Here is a 16,507-nt window from a genome sequence, read left to right on the forward strand (position 1 = left end):
ACTGCAGCTGGTGGTGACTGCACCGATTCCTCCAGGGATTCCCCCCTATGCCACCCAAGTCCTGGGCCAGAGCTTGACCCCTTCAAAAAGGCACTGCAACAGCTGCTCCTGTGGTGTGGACATCGCCCCATTCTGCAGGGGGGCCAAGGCCCAGGGGGTCTGAATGCGGCCCACCTGCGACCTCTTCTAGGGCTTGAGTGCCAGCACCCCTGGGAATCGGAGCAGTGGGACTGCAGATGGCCGTCCTGGGGCCCTGGGCTGACCAGCTCGGGCAGCAGGCAACAGAGACAGAGCTGTGAGGGCCCTGGTCTTGGGAACTTGGCTCAGGGGGCTCTGCTTGCTGCTGCACCACTGGCAACCCCTAGTCTCAAAGTCAGAAGTGGGACTAGCGGGAAGGATGGAGCAATCCCCTGTAGCTGGGCTGAGGAGGGAGGGCTTCCTGGAGGAAGCAGTAGAGGAATTGACTTTTAAAGATGATCAAGGGGCACCTGGGTGGCTCAGTCGGTTGGGCGTCCGACTTCATCTCAGGTCATGATCCTGCGGGTTCATGGGTTCGAGCCCCACATCGGGCTCTGTGCTGACAACTCAGAGCCTGGAGCCTGTTTCAGATTCTGTGTCTCCCTCTCTCTGCCCCTACCCGGCTCACGCTCTGTCTGTCTCAAAAATAAACGTTAAAAAGAAAAATCAAGAGTTTGCTGGGCAATGTGAGGGAATTTCTAGCAGGATAAACCTCAGAAGCCAAGGCACACAAAAAGGGAGAGGGTGTGATGTTTGGCGTGGCCAAGCTTGGGAGGATACAGGGCTGTTCGGATGAACGGAGGTGAACTGGTGAGGTGAGAGCCTGCAGAGGGCTGACTGCTGGGTCCAGGGGCTTGCACACCTAGCAAGGAGGAGCCGAGGGAGGGTGTAGACCAGGCAGTGGCCACTGACTTCGTGTGAGCTTCTTGCGCTGCAAGGGACAAGGGACACCATGACAGCTGAAACTTGAATTCGCGGTCAGGATGGACACCTCAGCCTGAGGGCCCACCACCTTGGGTGAACTTGGGGTTAGATGCTCATGGTGATGAGTATAGCCATCCTTGGTCATGACACCACTTTGCCCCCAGGTCTCTTCCTAGGTCTCTGTTAGGCACCTCTGGAGGCACACTTAGATTTCAGTCGCATTTGCAACAACCCCGTGCTGTGAACTTCATCCCTGTCCCGGTTTGACAAGGAGGGAGCCAAGTTCCAGGGAGAGAGAGGGTCGAGCACCTGGTGAGGCCCAGGGACAGGGAGCTTCCGGGGCCGAATGCTCCTTTCCTTGAAGCAAAACTATTTTCACAGTCAAAAGGCTGCTGTGAGGTCAACAGCAGGATTGTTCATGGTTATAAACATAAAATATACTGGTTAAAATGTCACTGTTGAAATTCGTAAAGCAGGCCAACCCCGCCGGCAGCACCCGTTCTCCGGTGTCCGGCCCCCTTCCCCGGTTCCCCCACCCTCAAGTGCCCCGCAGCACCCCGCTGTGCCCCCAGAGGAGGATGAGGTCAGACGCAGCACACGCCACGAGGTCCAGCCGCAAAAGAGCGGCGGGCTGGTGCCTCGGGGTTGGGGTGGGGCTCAGGTGGGCGGGATTCCCGTCGACAGCCCGCGCCGCGCCCGAGCACAGCTTCCGCTCACGTCCTCTGAGCTTGGAGCCGGGCGCGACGCCGCTCCCAGGAACCTCTGCGTGGCGATCGCAGTGTTTCCCGGGGACCGGTCGGTCGGCGGACCCGGCCTCGCAGGGCGGAAGTGGGCGGCTGCGGTGCCCGCGGAGCCGCGCTGCGGGCGGGACCTGGCCGAGCTGGAGGGCGCCGGGGAGCGGAGCTCGGGCGGTCCCCGAGGCCCGAGCGAGCGGACTTCGGGGGGACCTGCGGCGACCGCGCCGGCGTCAGGGGAGCGCGGCGGGGATGGGGCGCCGAGCCGGGCGGGCGCCGGGGCCTCGGCCATGTTCGCGGGGCTGCAGGACCTGGGCGTGGCCAACGGCGAAGACCTGAAGGAGACGCTGACCAACTGTACGGAGCCGCTCAAGGCCATCGAGCAGTTCCAGGTGGGCCCCGGTGGGGAGGCCGGCGATCTGGGCGTGAGTCCTGCCGGAGGCGCGGGGGCGCGGGGGAAGTGGGCAGCTGTCCGTTCCGCGGATGGAGGAAGCGGGTGCCCTGAGCTGGTTCCCCGCTGATGGACATCTGGCTGGGTACCGGGGTTTGCCGTTATGTATATATATACCCTGGTTTGCAACCAGGGCTGCTGGGAGGCATCCTTGCCTTCTTAGGTACTCAGGGCATCTGGGGTGCTGGCCAGGTGTAGCAGCGACCCAAAGTTTCTGTTGTCGCCTCCCCATGAGCCCAGCCCCAATAAGTAAAATCGACCCCCCCACCCCCCGGCCTCTGTCTCCTCAGACAGAGAATGGAGTGCTGCTGCCCTCCCTGCAGTCGGCCTTGCCTTTCTTGGACCTGCATGGGACACCTCGGCTGGAGTTCCACCAGTCGGTGTTTGACGAGCTTCGGGACAAGCTGCTGGAGCGGGTGTCCGCCATTGCCTCAGAGGGGAAGGCTGAGGAAAGGTAGGTGGGCAGGTGACATGTGCAGGCCCCTTCCCAGCCTTGGAACGGACTCAGCAGCACTTAGCGTTCCCTTGGCTACACACCCCCGCTCGGAAAGGGGGCCTTTACTCGAGTGCCCCGCCCGTGGAAACCTATACCCTTATCTGTCATCTGTCTGGGGATAGACAGCTGCTTCAGACTGGGTCCTGTGCTGCTCTTTTAGTCACACGAGCCTTTCCAGGTACAAGAAACTGGAAGATCTTCTAGAAAAGAGCTTTTCTCTGGTGAAGATGCCGTCCCTGCAGCCAGTGGTGATGTGTGTCATGAAACATTTGCCCAAGGTAAAAACCGTGGGCCCACATGCTCAGGGCACTCTCTGCACGAGCCCTTACTTGGGGACACCGCGCATGTGCTTCGTCAAGCTGGCACCTTAGCTCTGGGGGGATCTCGTGAGCTGCCTGCCCAAACCCCGAGCAGCCCTGGGGCATGTTCTCTGTGCTGGCTTTTCCCTGACAAGCCACACGGAGACTGATGCCTGGTGTGTGAATTGGGTTGTGGGGCCCATGGCGACTCGGCAAGAACTGTCTGTGTTCAGCTTGGCTGCTTACATCTGCTGGGGCCTGGGGTCCAGTCACAGGCACCCCTGTTGGTGGGTCTGGGTTGAGGTGGTTTCTGCTGGGGGAGCTGAGGCCTCCTGACCCGTCTTGAGGGAGGTCCCTGGGGCACAGGTGTGGCTCACGGGTGGCCGATATGGTCCTGTAGGTTCCGGAGAAGAAGCTGAAGCTGGTGATGGCCGACAAGGAGCTGTACCGGGCCTGTGCTGTGGAGGTGAAGCGGCAGATCTGGCAGGACAACCAGGCACTGTTTGGCGACGAAGTTTCTCCGCTGCTGAAGCAGTACATCCTGGAGAAGGAGAGTGCGCTTTTCAGCACCGAGCTCTCCGTCCTGCACAACTTCTTCAGCCCTTCCCCGAAGACGAGGCGCCAGGGCGAGGTGGGGCACGGGGCCCCCTGCCCACCCTCTTTCCCACTCCCGTGCACATTTCAGTCGTTCTGCTCCTGGGAGGGGTGGGCTCGTACGTGTGGTTGGGGGTCTTTGTGATGTGGCGCCTAACGTGGACCTCTCTGGTTTTATGTCCTTGGTGCTCTGTGAGTCGGCAGGCCTTTCGGGTTAAGTTCATTGTGTCGTCCTTTGGCTCTGGGGAATTTTCTTTTTTTTAAAAGATTTTATTTTTAATAATTTTTATTTGTTTTTGTTGTTGTTGTTGTTGTTGTTTTTTGAGAGGGAGAGAGAGCATGAGTGGGGGAGGGACGGAGAGAGAGGGAGACACAGAATGTGAAGCCGAAGCAGGTTCTAGGCTCTGAGCTGTCAGCATAGAGCCCGATACGGCACTCAAACCCGCAAACCGTGTGATAATGACCGGAGTCAAAGTTGGACACTTAACCGACTGACCCACCCAGGCACCCCTAAAGGTTTTATTTTTCAGTTGTCCCTGCACCTAATGTGGGGCTCGAACACACAACTCTAAGATCGAGAGTCCCGTGCTCTTCCACCTGAGCCAGCCAGGCGCCCGTCTTTTCTTTCTACGTCGGATTCGTTCCTCACTCTGACAAGCGAATGTTTCTTGAGTTCTGATTTCCTGCCATAAGTGCCTGCACCCTTCGGTGACTCTGGGGGTCAGGCTGTTTGCTGGGGGCACTTGCAGTTTGTAAGGGAGCAGATGCTCCACGGTAACTGTCACATGTTGGGCACCCAGAGGAGTGGAGGGTCGAGGCATGAGGTCACAGAGCAAGGCAAGGCAGAGCCGGGCAGCTTGGGTTCTGGGGGTGAGGAAGAGGAGCCAGGCTGGGCTGTGAGCACAGGCTCTGAAGGGGAGCAGGCTGGCTGTGTGGGAAGATAAGGCTGATGTGGCTGGAACCGAGAGCAAGCAGGTGAGTGTGTGTGTGGCGGGGGCGGTGTGGCGGGGGGCGGTGGCTGGAGGCCACCATGGACACTTTGGCTTTTCCCAGTGAGTTGGGGGGCCACTGCAATTGCCTGATGTGCTCCAGCATGATGGCTTAACGGCGGAGGCCACCAGGCCCGGGTCGAGTGGTGCGGGGGCGTCTTGCTGGTTCTTTGTTCAGCTTTCTCGCCTGGGGTTGTGTGTTTGGTTGAAGTGGGATCTGACCTAACGCTTTCTCCCCAAATCCGGCCAGTGGTTGTGGTGATACTTCCTGCCTGTGGTCTGTTGCTGCTCTTGTCGGCCTGGGTCCTTCCCACCTGTGCGGCCTTCACCACTGCGGGGGCGGGGGTTGTAGCAGGTGTGTGTGGCGCCCACGGTCCTCAGGGTGTGGGTCGGCCACTAGGGCCACGGCTCCATGCCCAGCGGCCTGCGCCTTGCCTCCCGTTCGCGGCGGGGTGGGCCTGGGCTGTGGTCAGGGCAGGCACGTGTCCGCCCTGGTCCACACCGGAGCTGCCCGCGTGCTGAGATGTGGGTTGTGCTCCGGGTCCGCTCTGTGCGTCAGGGTCCCTGAGGCCTGCCAGAGAGGCCTTGCTGGGGGCCCTCGAGGTTGCCTGGCGGGCGCTCACTGCTTCTGTCCCTGCTCCCCCCTGCACGCACTGTGTACAGCCTGGTGGCTTTTGGGGCGCTGTGGCGTCTCTTACCCCAGCTCGTCCTGTCTGCTTCCCACCATCAGAGCAAGAGGCCTGCCTCCTGCTCACGGTCGCGTGGTGAGCTGTGCTCCCTCCCGCTGGTGGAGGCTGCTGGAGACTTCCACGCGGGGTGCGGGCTGCAGAGGCGGGTGGTCCCTGCCGAGGAAGGGGTACAGGTGCTCGACATGGGAGGACGCAGGGAGCAAGGCAGCCCTGGCGGGGCTACAGTGGCCAGCGTCTCTCAGCGCTGCCCCAGTGTCCCGTGCCAGCTGATGGGCAGCCCTGGAGGCTGGGGTCCTAGGCCGATGGGCTCTCAGGGTCTGTGGGATCCAGGGTGGCCACCACCTGACACAGAGCTGGCGTCTTGTGACAGAGGAGACTCTGGGTACGGCCCGCACAGGAAGGAGTAGAGTCGGGCTGGGGCGGTCCTGCCCCCGCGGCCGTCGTGACCCCGAGGCGCGGGTCTCCTCCCCCAGGTGGTGCAGAAGCTGACGCAGATGGTGGGGAAGAACGTGAAGCTGTACGACATGGTGCTGCAGTTCCTGCGGACCCTCTTCCTGCGGACCCGGAACGTGCACTACTGCACGCTGCGGGCCGAGCTGCTCATGTCCCTGCACGAGCTGGACGTCGGGGACATCTGCTCCGTGGACCCCTGCCATAAGGTGGAGGCCCGCGCCCGCCCCGCCCCCTCCCTCCCTCCGGCTCCTCTCCCTCCCTCCGGCTCCTCTCCTTCCCTCCGGCTCCTCCCCTTCCCTCTGGCTCCTCCCCTTCAGGGCTCTGGCCGCCCACCCACCTGGCCACGAGCCGTGTGCCAGCCCCCACACCCCCTCTGCCGCCCAGGCTTAGGGGCACCTGAGTCAGAGCCACCGGCCCCGCGTCTGCCGTATTCGCCTGCTGTTTATTCCCCTGCCGTAGCCTTCTCTGGTCTTTCCTGGGCCACTGTCCCTCCCCTGCTCCAGAGCCCTCAGGGGCCACTTGTGTGCTCCAGGGATGGGGCTTTCTGTGCCACTGTTGTCTCCCGCACGGATGCTGTGCAGCCCCAGACAGCGTTAGGTCCGGGGGGCTGTGCGGCATCAGGGTCCCGCAGTGGGGGCTGCCAGGGAGACCCCCTTGAGAACAGAGCACAAATACTGCCTGCTCCGAGCACCACCTGGCCTGCTGGGGATGTGGGACCTCAGGCCTGGGTGCCTTTGCACCGTACAGGGCCCGAACCACGTGAGGCTGCGGGTCCTGTTGCCGACGTGAGGCTCGGGGTGGTGGCTGCAGCTGAGCGGTGACCACGGGAGCCGTCTGGAGGCCGCGGTCTCTGACCATGTCCCGGCTGTGCTTCCTCCCCACAGTTTACCTGGTGCCTGGATGCCTGCATTCGTGAGCGGTTTGTGGACAGCAAGAGAGCCCGAGAGCTGCAGGGGTTTCTTGACGGCGTGAAGAAGGGGCAGGAGCAAGTCCTAGGGTAAGGGTCGGCCTTGTGCCGGTGCCCCAGCCCCCAGGGTCCTGTCCACAGGTGTCCGGATGAGCAGGCCGTGTCTGCAGCTGCTTCCGGTGTGGTTTAGAGCTGCCTTGGCGTGAGACCTGGCTGCTGGGGCCGAGGCTATCAGAGTTTCGGTGAGCCGGGGCCTGACTGCGACCGGGGTGGGTGGTCAGCGCCGTCCCGGGGCCGCTGCGCTGGCGGGACCGGCTCTGTCCAGCTCTCTTTTGCAGCTCTTTCTCTCTGTGACCATCTCTGTGGGGCCCTCGTGAGCTTACGGCATCAGGGGCAGGTCCTCAGAACCAAAACGGGGGCTTAATTTTTTAAAAAAACTTTTAAAGCCTTTCAGTATTTTGAGCAAGTTAAGGATAAGTTCCGAACATCAAGTTTTTGTGCCGAAGAAGCACAGGGCGGGCGGGTGGGTGGGCTTGCTCTGTGCGGAGGGGCCTTCCCCCCAGGACAGCGGCCAGGGCAGCCCGCCCGTGGCCGCGCCATGTTGACGCAGTGTGCTCATCCTCACAGGGACCTGTCCATGATCCTGTGTGACCCCTTTGCCATCAACACCCTGTCGCTGAGCACCGTCAGGCACCTGCAGGAGCTGGTCGGCCAGGAGACCCTGCCTAGGGTGAGCGCGGCGGCTGGCTGCACGCCGCCTTCTGGGTGGGTGTGTGGCCAGGCCCGTGCCGGCCGAATGACAGCACTCCCGATGGGCGGTGGGTGCCGTGGGGGCTGCGGGGGAAGCCGAGGCGTTTGGCCGTGGCACAGGGACCCTGCCAGGCAACGAGTGATTTCAGTGGAGGGGAGCCTTGGGTGAGCACGTGCTGAGGTCTTCGTTTTCCCACAGGACAGTCCCGATCTCCTGCTGCTGCTCAGGCTGCTGGCGCTGGGCCAGGGGGCATGGGACATGATTGACAGCCAGGTCTTCAAGGAGCCCAAGATGGTAACGGGACGAGGGTGGGATGGTTCCCACCGCTTCCTCGAGAGGGTCTGTGGAGATCAGCAGGGCGGGGTCTCGGGAGGTGGGAAGGAGGGACAGGCTGAAGTGGAAAAAGGTAGATGCAGGGAGGCGGGCGAGGGGCGGGGTCCCTGCAGGACAAAGGTGGGGCTGAGCCCCACCGCTCCTGGGTCTTCTCTGGCGTAGGAGGTGGAGCTCATCACCAGGTTCCTGCCCATGCTCATGTCCTTCGTGGTCGACGACCATACCTTCAACGTGGACCAGAAGCTGCCGGCTGAGGAGAAAGCCCCGGTTACGTACCCGAACACGCTCCCGGAGAGTTTCACCAAGTATGGGCCCCACGGGCACGGGTGGGCGTGCCGCGCCCCCGCCCCCCAGCTCCCCACGGCTGTGCGGAGGGCGTCGCCCAGGGGTGACCTGTCCTTGCTGGGCTCAGGTTCCTGCAGGAGCACCGCATGGCCTGCGAGGTGGGGCTGTACTATGTGCTGCACATCACCAAGCAGAGGAACAAGAACGCACTCCTGCGCCTGCTGCCGGGGCTGGGTGAGTGCGGGCAGGCCCCGTGCCGGGCCCCGGGCTCCTGCCCTGTCCCAGCTCTGAGGGGCTGGCTCGGCGCACTTCTCCGTCTTTGTCTTCTGGAGGTGGTTTTGGTGCGGGGGTAGTTTGGTAGTTTCTCAGTTTGGTAGTTTCGCGGACACCCTTCGCCATTGTCACCGTTTGTGAAAGCATCTTTTTGGCTGTGGTGGAAAAGCTACCATGATTTGCTCCTAACTGGCGAGGGAGGTGGAGCCCCTCGAGGCCTCAGACGATTGAGAGAGCTCACCCCCGACGGTCTCTGGCTATGTGGGGCCAGGGGGCCGGTTGCTTCGTGGTGGGGCCCGAGTGGACCCCTTCAAGAGTAAGCTGCAGGTGGAGGCAAGGAGAAGGGTGTTGGGGAGCACCTGGCCTTCCCATGCTTGCCCAGACCCAGGGGCCTCTGCTGGCTCGGCTCGTGTCTGGGGTGTTGAGGCTGCTTCATAAGGATCCTGCACGTTCCCGGCCAAGTGCACTTCTGGGTCACTGACGCGTCTGAGGGTGGTGCCCGTGTTACGTTTCCCGTGTTTTCTTTAGGAAGGAAGCTATTTGTGCGTCTTACTTCGTATCTAGTTTCCATGTACGTGAACAGCACGAACTTATTTTCTTCTCGCTCTGGAGGCCGGAAGGGTGAAGCGAGTGTCCCGGGGCTACAGGCAAGGTGTGGGCGAGGCTGGCTCCTTCTGGAGGCTCTGGGGAGAATCTGTCTCCTGGTCTCCTCCAGCTTCTAGGAGCCGCCCGCATCCCGGCTCCTGACTTTGTCTCGCGGTTCACCCTTCCGGCTCCTCCCGGCCGCACATCCCTCTGAGTCTGGCCCCCTGCCTCCCGCCTCCCTGTGATGCTGTCGGGCCCACCTGGGTCATGCGGTGTCGTCTCCTGTCGTAGGGCTTCTTTCCACATGAGGTAGCATGTCCACATGTAGACGTGTCACCGGGCCACAAGGGCTGGAGCCTGGAGACTTCCGAGGGTGCCGTTTGGGTTTGTCTCATCGTTCCAGTTCGCTTCGGTACCTTTGTTTCTTTCTCGCGCCAAACGGTGTCAGCTAGGAGCGGGCTGTCCTGCCGGCGTCGGGGGCGTCCGGTGAGGGAGTGCCCCTCCCTCCCTGCCTCCGACACCGCGTCGGTGTCTCCCAGCCACGCGCCGCTGCCCGGGGTGCTGGGACTCAGACCTTTCCTTGTGCTCAGGATGGGTACGCTGTCCCCTTCTGTCGTTGCCGGGTGCTAGTAAGATCAGATGTCAGTTTTAAAAATTCCTTTCTGTTTATTTTTTAGCTTTTTATCGTGGGGGTTTTTGATGACGTTACAAGCAAAGAGCACAGCGTGGTGAAGCCCAGTGCCTCTCACCTGCTGCGTGGGGGTCCGCGTGCGCCGCTCGTCCCCCGGATGATGGTCTGGACGTAAACCCACGGAGGACTTGACAGGTGTCTCTACAAAAGAATGGTGCTGTGGTCGCATCTGGGTCCAGGGCCCAACGGTGGCCACGGATCTCTCGTTGTCACGTGACATTTGATGTGGGTGGTTAGTTCAAGTCAGGGCTCCAACTAGCGTCTCCCCTCCACGCTCGTGCCCCCTTGCTGCCTTTCGTGTTTCTCCTTGTCTGGAGGGTTCTGTGGGAAGGGTTGGAACCAGGGCATTTGTTTCCCATTAGGGACTTTGCTGGCAGTGTTCCCTGGGGTGGCGACCGTGCCCTTGCCTGAGTGTCCTGTAAAGTGCCCCCGGCCGTGAGGTCAGCGGGGGCTCTGGTCACATGTGGTGGGGGCACAACCCGGCTGCATCTGATGGTGCCCAGGCCTCCCCGTGGCATTCAGTGGCGCCTGGGGCTCAGATAGTGCCATGGTCACAGCTCCCTGTCAGCACTTCTCTAGTGGCTGCTGTGGCACTTGTGTCCCCATGTGTGTCCCCCCCCCCCCCCGTGACCTGCTGCCCTCCAGCTGGGTCGTCGGCCTTGTTTGCTGTGCACTCTGTCTCTGGTCATCAGTGAGATACGTTGGTAGTTACCTTTGCTGATTATTTTAGTTGGTTTTTTTTTTTTAATTTTTTTTGATTAAATTAGTTTTTGGAGTCTGTGCCTTCAAAAAATGAAAATCTTTCCTTTTGTTGTCTTTCTTCTAGAACCACGTAGCTCGCAGTCTGGTAGAACTCGGGGGCCGGTGCCGTGGCACTTTCCTGTTTCTTTTCTAGTTCCAGTCTGTTCAGTTTCTCCCTCTTCTCGAGTCCACTTAGTCCAAAGTCCCTTGACCATGGGGCAGAACCACCGGCAGCAGGCTCCCGTGCCCTCCCCACCCCGACCCTCACCCCCACAGCCCTGCTTCTCTGCCTCCGTGGGGGCGGCTGGCCGCCCCTGCCTCCTCGTGGTGCAGGCCCCGGTTCTGGCTGCAGGAAAACCGGGCACCCCGTCCTCAGGGGGCGCTGCTGCTCCGTGGCCTCCCCGTTGGCCCATCCAGGGGCGGGGGCGGCGGGCTGAGCGGGGCTGACACCTGTGTTTGCAGTGGAGACCTTTGGCGACCTGGCGTTTGGGGACATCTTCCTGCACCTGCTCATGGGGAACTTGGCGCTGCTGGCCGACGAGTTTGCCCTGGAGGACTTCTGCAGGAGCCTCTTCGATGGCTTCCTCCTCACGGCCTCACCCAGGTGCCTGCACCCTGCGGGGCTCCGGCGGGCTTGTGGCGCCTCTGGGCGGGCGGGGGCGGGGGGGGGGGGGGTCAGGGGGGAGGGGGTCGGTTCTGGGCTCCGCCCACCCGCCGCGCTGCTGTGGCCTCTTCCAGGAAGGAGAACGTGCAGCGCCACGTGCTGCGGCTCCTCATCCACCTGCACCACCGGGTGGCCCCGTCCAGGCTGGACGCCCTGCGGAAGGCGCTGGAGCCCACGGGCCAGGTGGGTGCCCTGCCCGCGGCCTGTGCCGCCCGCCCCGCCCCCATGCGGCCCCGGCGGGGAGGGGGCGGTGGGGAGGGGCTGCCCCGAACCACGCACTTTCCCCCCTGCAGAGCGGAGAGGCCGTGAAGGAACTTTACTCTCAGCTCGGTGAGCGGCTGGAGCAGCTGGAGCACCGGAAGCCCAGCCCAGCCCAGGCCGCGGAGACTCCGGCCCTGGAGTTGCCCCTCCCCGCCGTGTCCACTCCGGCTGGGCTCTGAGCCTTCACCTGGGGCTGATGGGACTGGGCAGGGCCCCCGGTGGGGCCGTGGCCGTGGCCGGCCAGGAGGAGCTCCCCTGCCATTGCAAGCACAGGACCCCGTCTCTCCTGGGGGCGGGCAGGCCACTAGGGGGGCTGGGGCTGGCCGAGCGGAGCACCCCCCACCCTGGGACCTCCTGCACGTGGGGCCCCCTTCTGCGCCTCCGCCTCCCCACGAACTGGGTCCTGGGAGGTGTGTGCTGTCCACGGGAACGGGCTCGTGTTTTCGCTCCTCGTGGGTCCCCGTCTGGTTCTGTGGAGCACAGCTCTGGGTCTGCTCTGCCCCTCCTGGCCGCTTGAACGCATTCCAGGCCGTGGGAGGGGAGGCAGATTGGCAGTAGTTGGAATTAGGAAAAAGCCACCTGTTTTCCATGGGGCGAGGGTGGGAGGGGGACACGTGCGGAGCCAAGGGGGGGGGTGGGCCCAGCCTTGTTGGCACAGACGGGCAGAATCATGCAGTGTGCTGAGTCCGGTCATCTGCAGAACGAACCTGGCTTCCGAGGAGCGTCTGAGTGTTTCACCCGGGACCGGCTGGCTGACCCAGAGCCCCACAGGCAGGAAGTTGCTCCCCCACTGGCCAGCAGCGCCCCATGTAGCAGGTGTGGCTGAGGAAAGCCCAGGCCACCGACTGGCTGCCTCAGTTTACCCTTGGAGGGGTGTGCTCCCTCTTACTCAGTCGCACCCGCACTTGGCCAAGTGAGGGACTGTTGCACAGTGAGACTTTGACTTATGTAAATAAAAGGTGTTTGGGTAAATCCAGTGGGTGCACTGTTTATGGGCACGCCTGAGGGATGGGCGTAGTCTAAGTAGGCAGGTATCTTCTTAAGGACATTTCTGCTTTGGGGGCCAGGGTCTGGATGCTTGGCCCTGCCCCTGGGAGCAGGGGGGAGACGTCTGTGGGTGCACATGCTGAGGGGTAGTCCCTTTCCATTTTTTCCTTAGGAAGCAGAGATTCAGGCAGGACCCCACCCCCACCCCCCTATGCTGGGATCGTGGGGTGTGGGGAGGGCCTGGACAGTGTCCTCCCCCTCCCCCCCACTGGTCCCAGGAAGGCCGAGAGTACTGCCAGGCCACGTGGTGGGTAGGGGGCCCAAGGCCGCACGCACCTGCCCCTGCACAGGCAGCCGGTCCTGGGAGCCAGGCCCCAGGGCTGGATGGGAGGATGTAGAGAAGCAGTGACCCTGCCCGAGGGCACCAGACTGAAGGGCAGGCAGGAACATGCATCACCAGAGGCCTGGGAATCCCGTATTCTGGAGACAATGGGAACTCTCCAGCCCCGTGACCAACACTTCCCTGATGCACGACGTGCCTGGTGCCACTGTGAGGCGAAGAAGAGTTAGGAGAGGGGACAGAGGCAGTGTGTGGGCAAAGGGAGGCTAAGGGGGTGAGGTCGAGGGACCACAGGCAGGACGGCCGAAGGGCTCGGGAACTGAGGGAGGCAGCACCAGACTAGCCGGACTGCTTGATGGGCCCAGTCTTAGGGAGGGCTGCAGACGGGTCTGGGCCCAGGAGAGGTGCTTGTGGGCCTGGAAGGGCCCAGCTCCGTCGGTCAGAATGAGAAGAGCAGAAGGTCATTCAGGAAGGCCGACTGTGCAGAGATGGGACGGGGGGGGGGGGGGGGGGGGGGGGGGGGGCAGGGCCACACAAGCCCCCACCTGCCACTTCTTTGCCTAAGTCCTTTGTTCTTGGTAAATTGTTCTTGGTAAATTTGCTCCCTGACCGGGACCCTGAGCTACACATGGGGGTCTAACCCCAGGGCTAGAATTTCTGTTGCAGTGTGTTATCCTTGGGATGGGAGGGCTCTAGGAGGCTGGGCGGGGGGAGGGGGGGGGTTGCAGGGGAAGAGGAGAGGGAGATGGGATGGAGCCCCAGTCCCTGGGAGGGGAGGAGGGGAAAACGAAATGACCCCAGGTTGGGGTCGAGGGGAGGGAGGTGGGGGAGAGGGGAATAGGAAGGGACTGGGGGCACCCAGCTGGGCAGAGGGGCCCGGCCCACCCTCTCTGCTCTTGCCCTACTCCGCTCCATGTGGGGGATCAGGTGCCAGTGCCCCTGGGGAGGCAGGGGTTCCTTGGAAGCTAGACTGAGATGCAGGAGTCTGTGGGATCTCTGGGGAGGGGATGCCCCAAGCCTTGCCAGGTGACCTGGGCCTGGACAGCCAGGAGGGCTGCAGGGCTGAGGAGGGTAGGTGACCTGATGGCCAGCCAGGGGACCTGGGCCAGCCAGCCAGGCTCTCCGTCCGGCGCCTCCATCCAGCCTAAGTCCCGCCCACTTGCCACACCCCTGACTCACTTCCTTTGCAGAGAAGCGGAAACCTCCCCAGAGTTTCCTCCCGACCTAAGGCTCCCGGGACCTGCAGGTGCTGCTACCCCTCCAGGCCTGAGCTTGCCAGCCAGGCCCCTGACCCCGCCGGGACCGTCGACAGGAAGCTGGTATTTTCTGTGTCCTGAGTTGCAGCCTCAGCATCTGGCCTCTGCAGGGGGCTGCCCTTGGTGGGCTGGGGGCCAGCAGGAACTTAACCTGACTCAGCTGCAGGTACGGGGTGGGTTGGAGACCAGGGCATCAGTCCTTTCTTCAGCTCTGTCTCCTCAGTGGCCCTTTTCCTCCTCTGGCTCTTGTCTTTGCACCCACCCTACTAGTGTCTGGGGGCTCTCTGCTGCCACTACATGTCATGTGTGTTCACTGGGGCGCAGGGAGGATCCCTGCTTTGGGGGTGTGGGGGGTGGGAGGCCTGGGCCCATTCTCAAAAGCAGAAGTTCCCCCACCCCCCAACTGTTCTTAAGTGCACGGGGGATGTCTCTGGATTCTGGCGGTGCCAGGGTCCCTGCTCCCCTTGGTTCCCACTTGGGACTCGGAGAGCCCCTGGCGCCTGGCAGGCCGAGCTGCCGGCGGGGCGGGAGGGAGGGAGGGAGGGAGGGAGGGATGGGCAGCGGGGCCGGGCCTTGACCCTTCTTTACCCCTAATCGGCGCCAGCTAGCACCGACTTCTCCAGGAAGCCGGGAGGTTGCCCGATAAGCTGCGCCCTCCCCACGCCGCCACTTCCTCAAGGCCCGCGGCTGTTCCTGGGAGGACCCGAGAGATTTGCATGGGGCCCTGCGGGGAGCCGCTTCCTGGTCAGCCGGGCGAGGCCGGCACCAGGAGTCACCCTTCCCCCGCGCTCCGCACTCCCTGGGGACCTCCCAGAGGAGGGACGTCGCTCCAAGGAAGGGTCTCAGTCGGCCATGCCGACGTCTGGAGACCCTCCCCATCTTCCTGTTGCAGGGAGGGCGACCTGCATGCGGAGCGCCGCCCCTGCGCCATGGACGGCGGCCAGCCCAGTCTGGAGGCCGCGGGCCCCGGCGTCCCCCGCCCGAGCGTGATCGCGCCGCTGCGCGCAGTGGTCCGTCTGCGCCGCCGCGTGTGCCTCCTGCGCAAGCGGCGCCCCCAGCCGCCCGGCTCGGGGTCGGCTTCCGCGCCCGGGGCGCCGCACGCTGACCCGGACCAGCCCCGGTTCTTCACCTTCGACGGCCCGGAGCCGCCGTCCAGGACGCCGCGCAAGAGGCGCCGACGCAGCCGTGTGGTGCTCTACCCGGAGACCTCGCGCAAGTACCGGCCTCACGCGGAGCGCCGCAGCCGCGCACAGCGCTGCCTCCTGCTGCTCGTGGCCATCGTGGGCTTCCAGGTGCTCAACGCCATCGAGAACCTGGACGATAACGCGCAGCGCTACGACCTCGACGGGCTGGAGAAGGCGCTGCAGCGCGCCGTGTTCGGGCAGCCGGCCGCCGTGGGGCGCATCGTGGCGCTGCTGCGGGACTACCTGGCCACGCACGTGCACAGCCGCCCGCTGCTTCTGGCGCTGCACGGGCCCAGCGGCGTGGGCAAGAGCCACGTGGGTCGCCTGCTGGCGCGCCACTTCCGCGCGGTGCTTGAGGACGGCGCGCTAGTGCTGCAGTACCACGCGCGGCACCACTGCCCCAAGGCGCGCGCTGCGCAGGACTGCCGTGAGGAGCTGGCCCGGCTGGTGGCCGGCGTGGTGGAGCGGGCCGAAGCGGAGGAGAAGACCCCGCTCGTGGTGCTGGATGAGGCGGAGCTCCTGCCCCTGGCGCTGCTGGACGAGCTGCACGGCTTCCTGCAGCCGCAGCGCGCCCACCGCTTCCACAACGCCATCTACGTGCTCCTCAGCAGCGCGGGCGGCGCGGAAATCACGCGCTTCGTGCTGCAGAACGCGTCCCGCGCGCTGCCCCCGCGCCCCGACGGCGCCCGCGGTGCTCACGGCGACTGGGATGCGGTGGCCGCCGTGCGGGCCGAGGAGGAGCTGCGCGCCGGCCTGCGGGCGCTCCTGGTCCGCGAGCACCCGCTGTGGCAGGCCGCGGCCATCGTGCCCTTGCTGCTGCTGGACAAGCGGGCCGTGGTCAACTGCTTCCGGGACGAGATGGCCGGGGAGGGCTTCTTCCCCGAGCAGGCCCGGGCCGAGCTCCTGGCCGCGCAGCTCAAGTACTACCGCGTGGCGGGCCGTGAGTTCGCCGTGACTGGCTGCAAGCAGGTGGTGGCCACGGTGAACCTCTTGTAGCAGGGGCCCGGCTGGACACGGCGGACGCTTGTGGGCACGAGGGGACATCTTGGGGACATCTCGGTCGTTGGTGGTAGTAGGAGGCAGGGGACCCTGTGGATTTGCCTGAGGCCCCTAATAAATCTGTTTGTAGCCCCCACCGCCCTCCCTAACCCGTGGTTCACGCTGGGAGGCTGGTGGGGGTGGCTCAGCTCCGAGTCACAGTTCCCCCATCAGTGCCCCCAGTCTGCCACCTCCCGGCCCTAGCCCACACTCCTAGGCACCTGCTGTGTGCCCCTCATCGCAGGCATCGGTACAGAGGCTGTATGGCCTCAGAGAAAGTAGCTCCCAGGGTCACCTAGTTGGTCCCCTGCGGCTGGATATGGCTGCAGCAGCCATCAGACACACACACACACACACACACACTCTCTCTCTCTCTCTCTCTCTCTCAGTCTGCGCCGCAACCCCCTCCCCACCCTGTGGGACCAAAGTCCTGGGTGCTTCTCCAGCCAGGAGAATGGCATGGACTCCCCGGGTTTCTCCCCGACTCTGGGGCCCAGGAGCTCCCTGGGAGGCAATAGGGGGGATGGGAGTCCACACACAATGAATTGATCCATTGGAATCCCC

At 63.7% G+C, this 16,507-nt stretch overlaps 2 protein-coding genes across 2 annotated transcripts; both read left to right on the forward strand.

The window, feature by feature from the left end:
* Positions 1-1,753: 1,753 nt before the first annotated feature.
* On the forward strand, positions 1,754-12,110 carry NELFB (negative elongation factor complex member B). The gene is made up of 13 exons (XM_043567423.1): positions 1,754-2,068; positions 2,418-2,581; positions 2,802-2,901; positions 3,323-3,553; positions 5,668-5,853; positions 6,532-6,644; positions 7,182-7,284; positions 7,504-7,599; positions 7,801-7,943; positions 8,051-8,157; positions 10,676-10,817; positions 10,952-11,060; positions 11,171-12,110. The coding sequence occupies exons 1-13, from the start codon at positions 1,967-1,969 to the stop codon at positions 11,315-11,317; spliced, it is 1,743 nt and encodes a 580-aa protein (XP_043423358.1). The 5' UTR covers positions 1,754-1,966; the 3' UTR covers positions 11,318-12,110.
* Positions 12,111-13,308: 1,198 nt separating this feature from the next.
* Positions 13,309-16,090, forward strand: TOR4A (torsin family 4 member A). The gene is made up of 2 exons (XM_043565336.1): positions 13,309-13,887; positions 14,614-16,090. The coding sequence occupies exon 2, from the start codon at positions 14,651-14,653 to the stop codon at positions 15,899-15,901; it is 1,251 nt and encodes a 416-aa protein (XP_043421271.1). The 5' UTR covers positions 13,309-13,887; positions 14,614-14,650; the 3' UTR covers positions 15,902-16,090.
* Positions 16,091-16,507: the final 417 nt, after the last annotated feature.

Source organism: Prionailurus bengalensis, chromosome D4 (genome assembly GCF_016509475.1).
Source record: "Prionailurus bengalensis isolate Pbe53 chromosome D4, Fcat_Pben_1.1_paternal_pri, whole genome shotgun sequence".
NCBI classification, from domain to species: domain Eukaryota; kingdom Metazoa; phylum Chordata; class Mammalia; order Carnivora; family Felidae; genus Prionailurus; species Prionailurus bengalensis.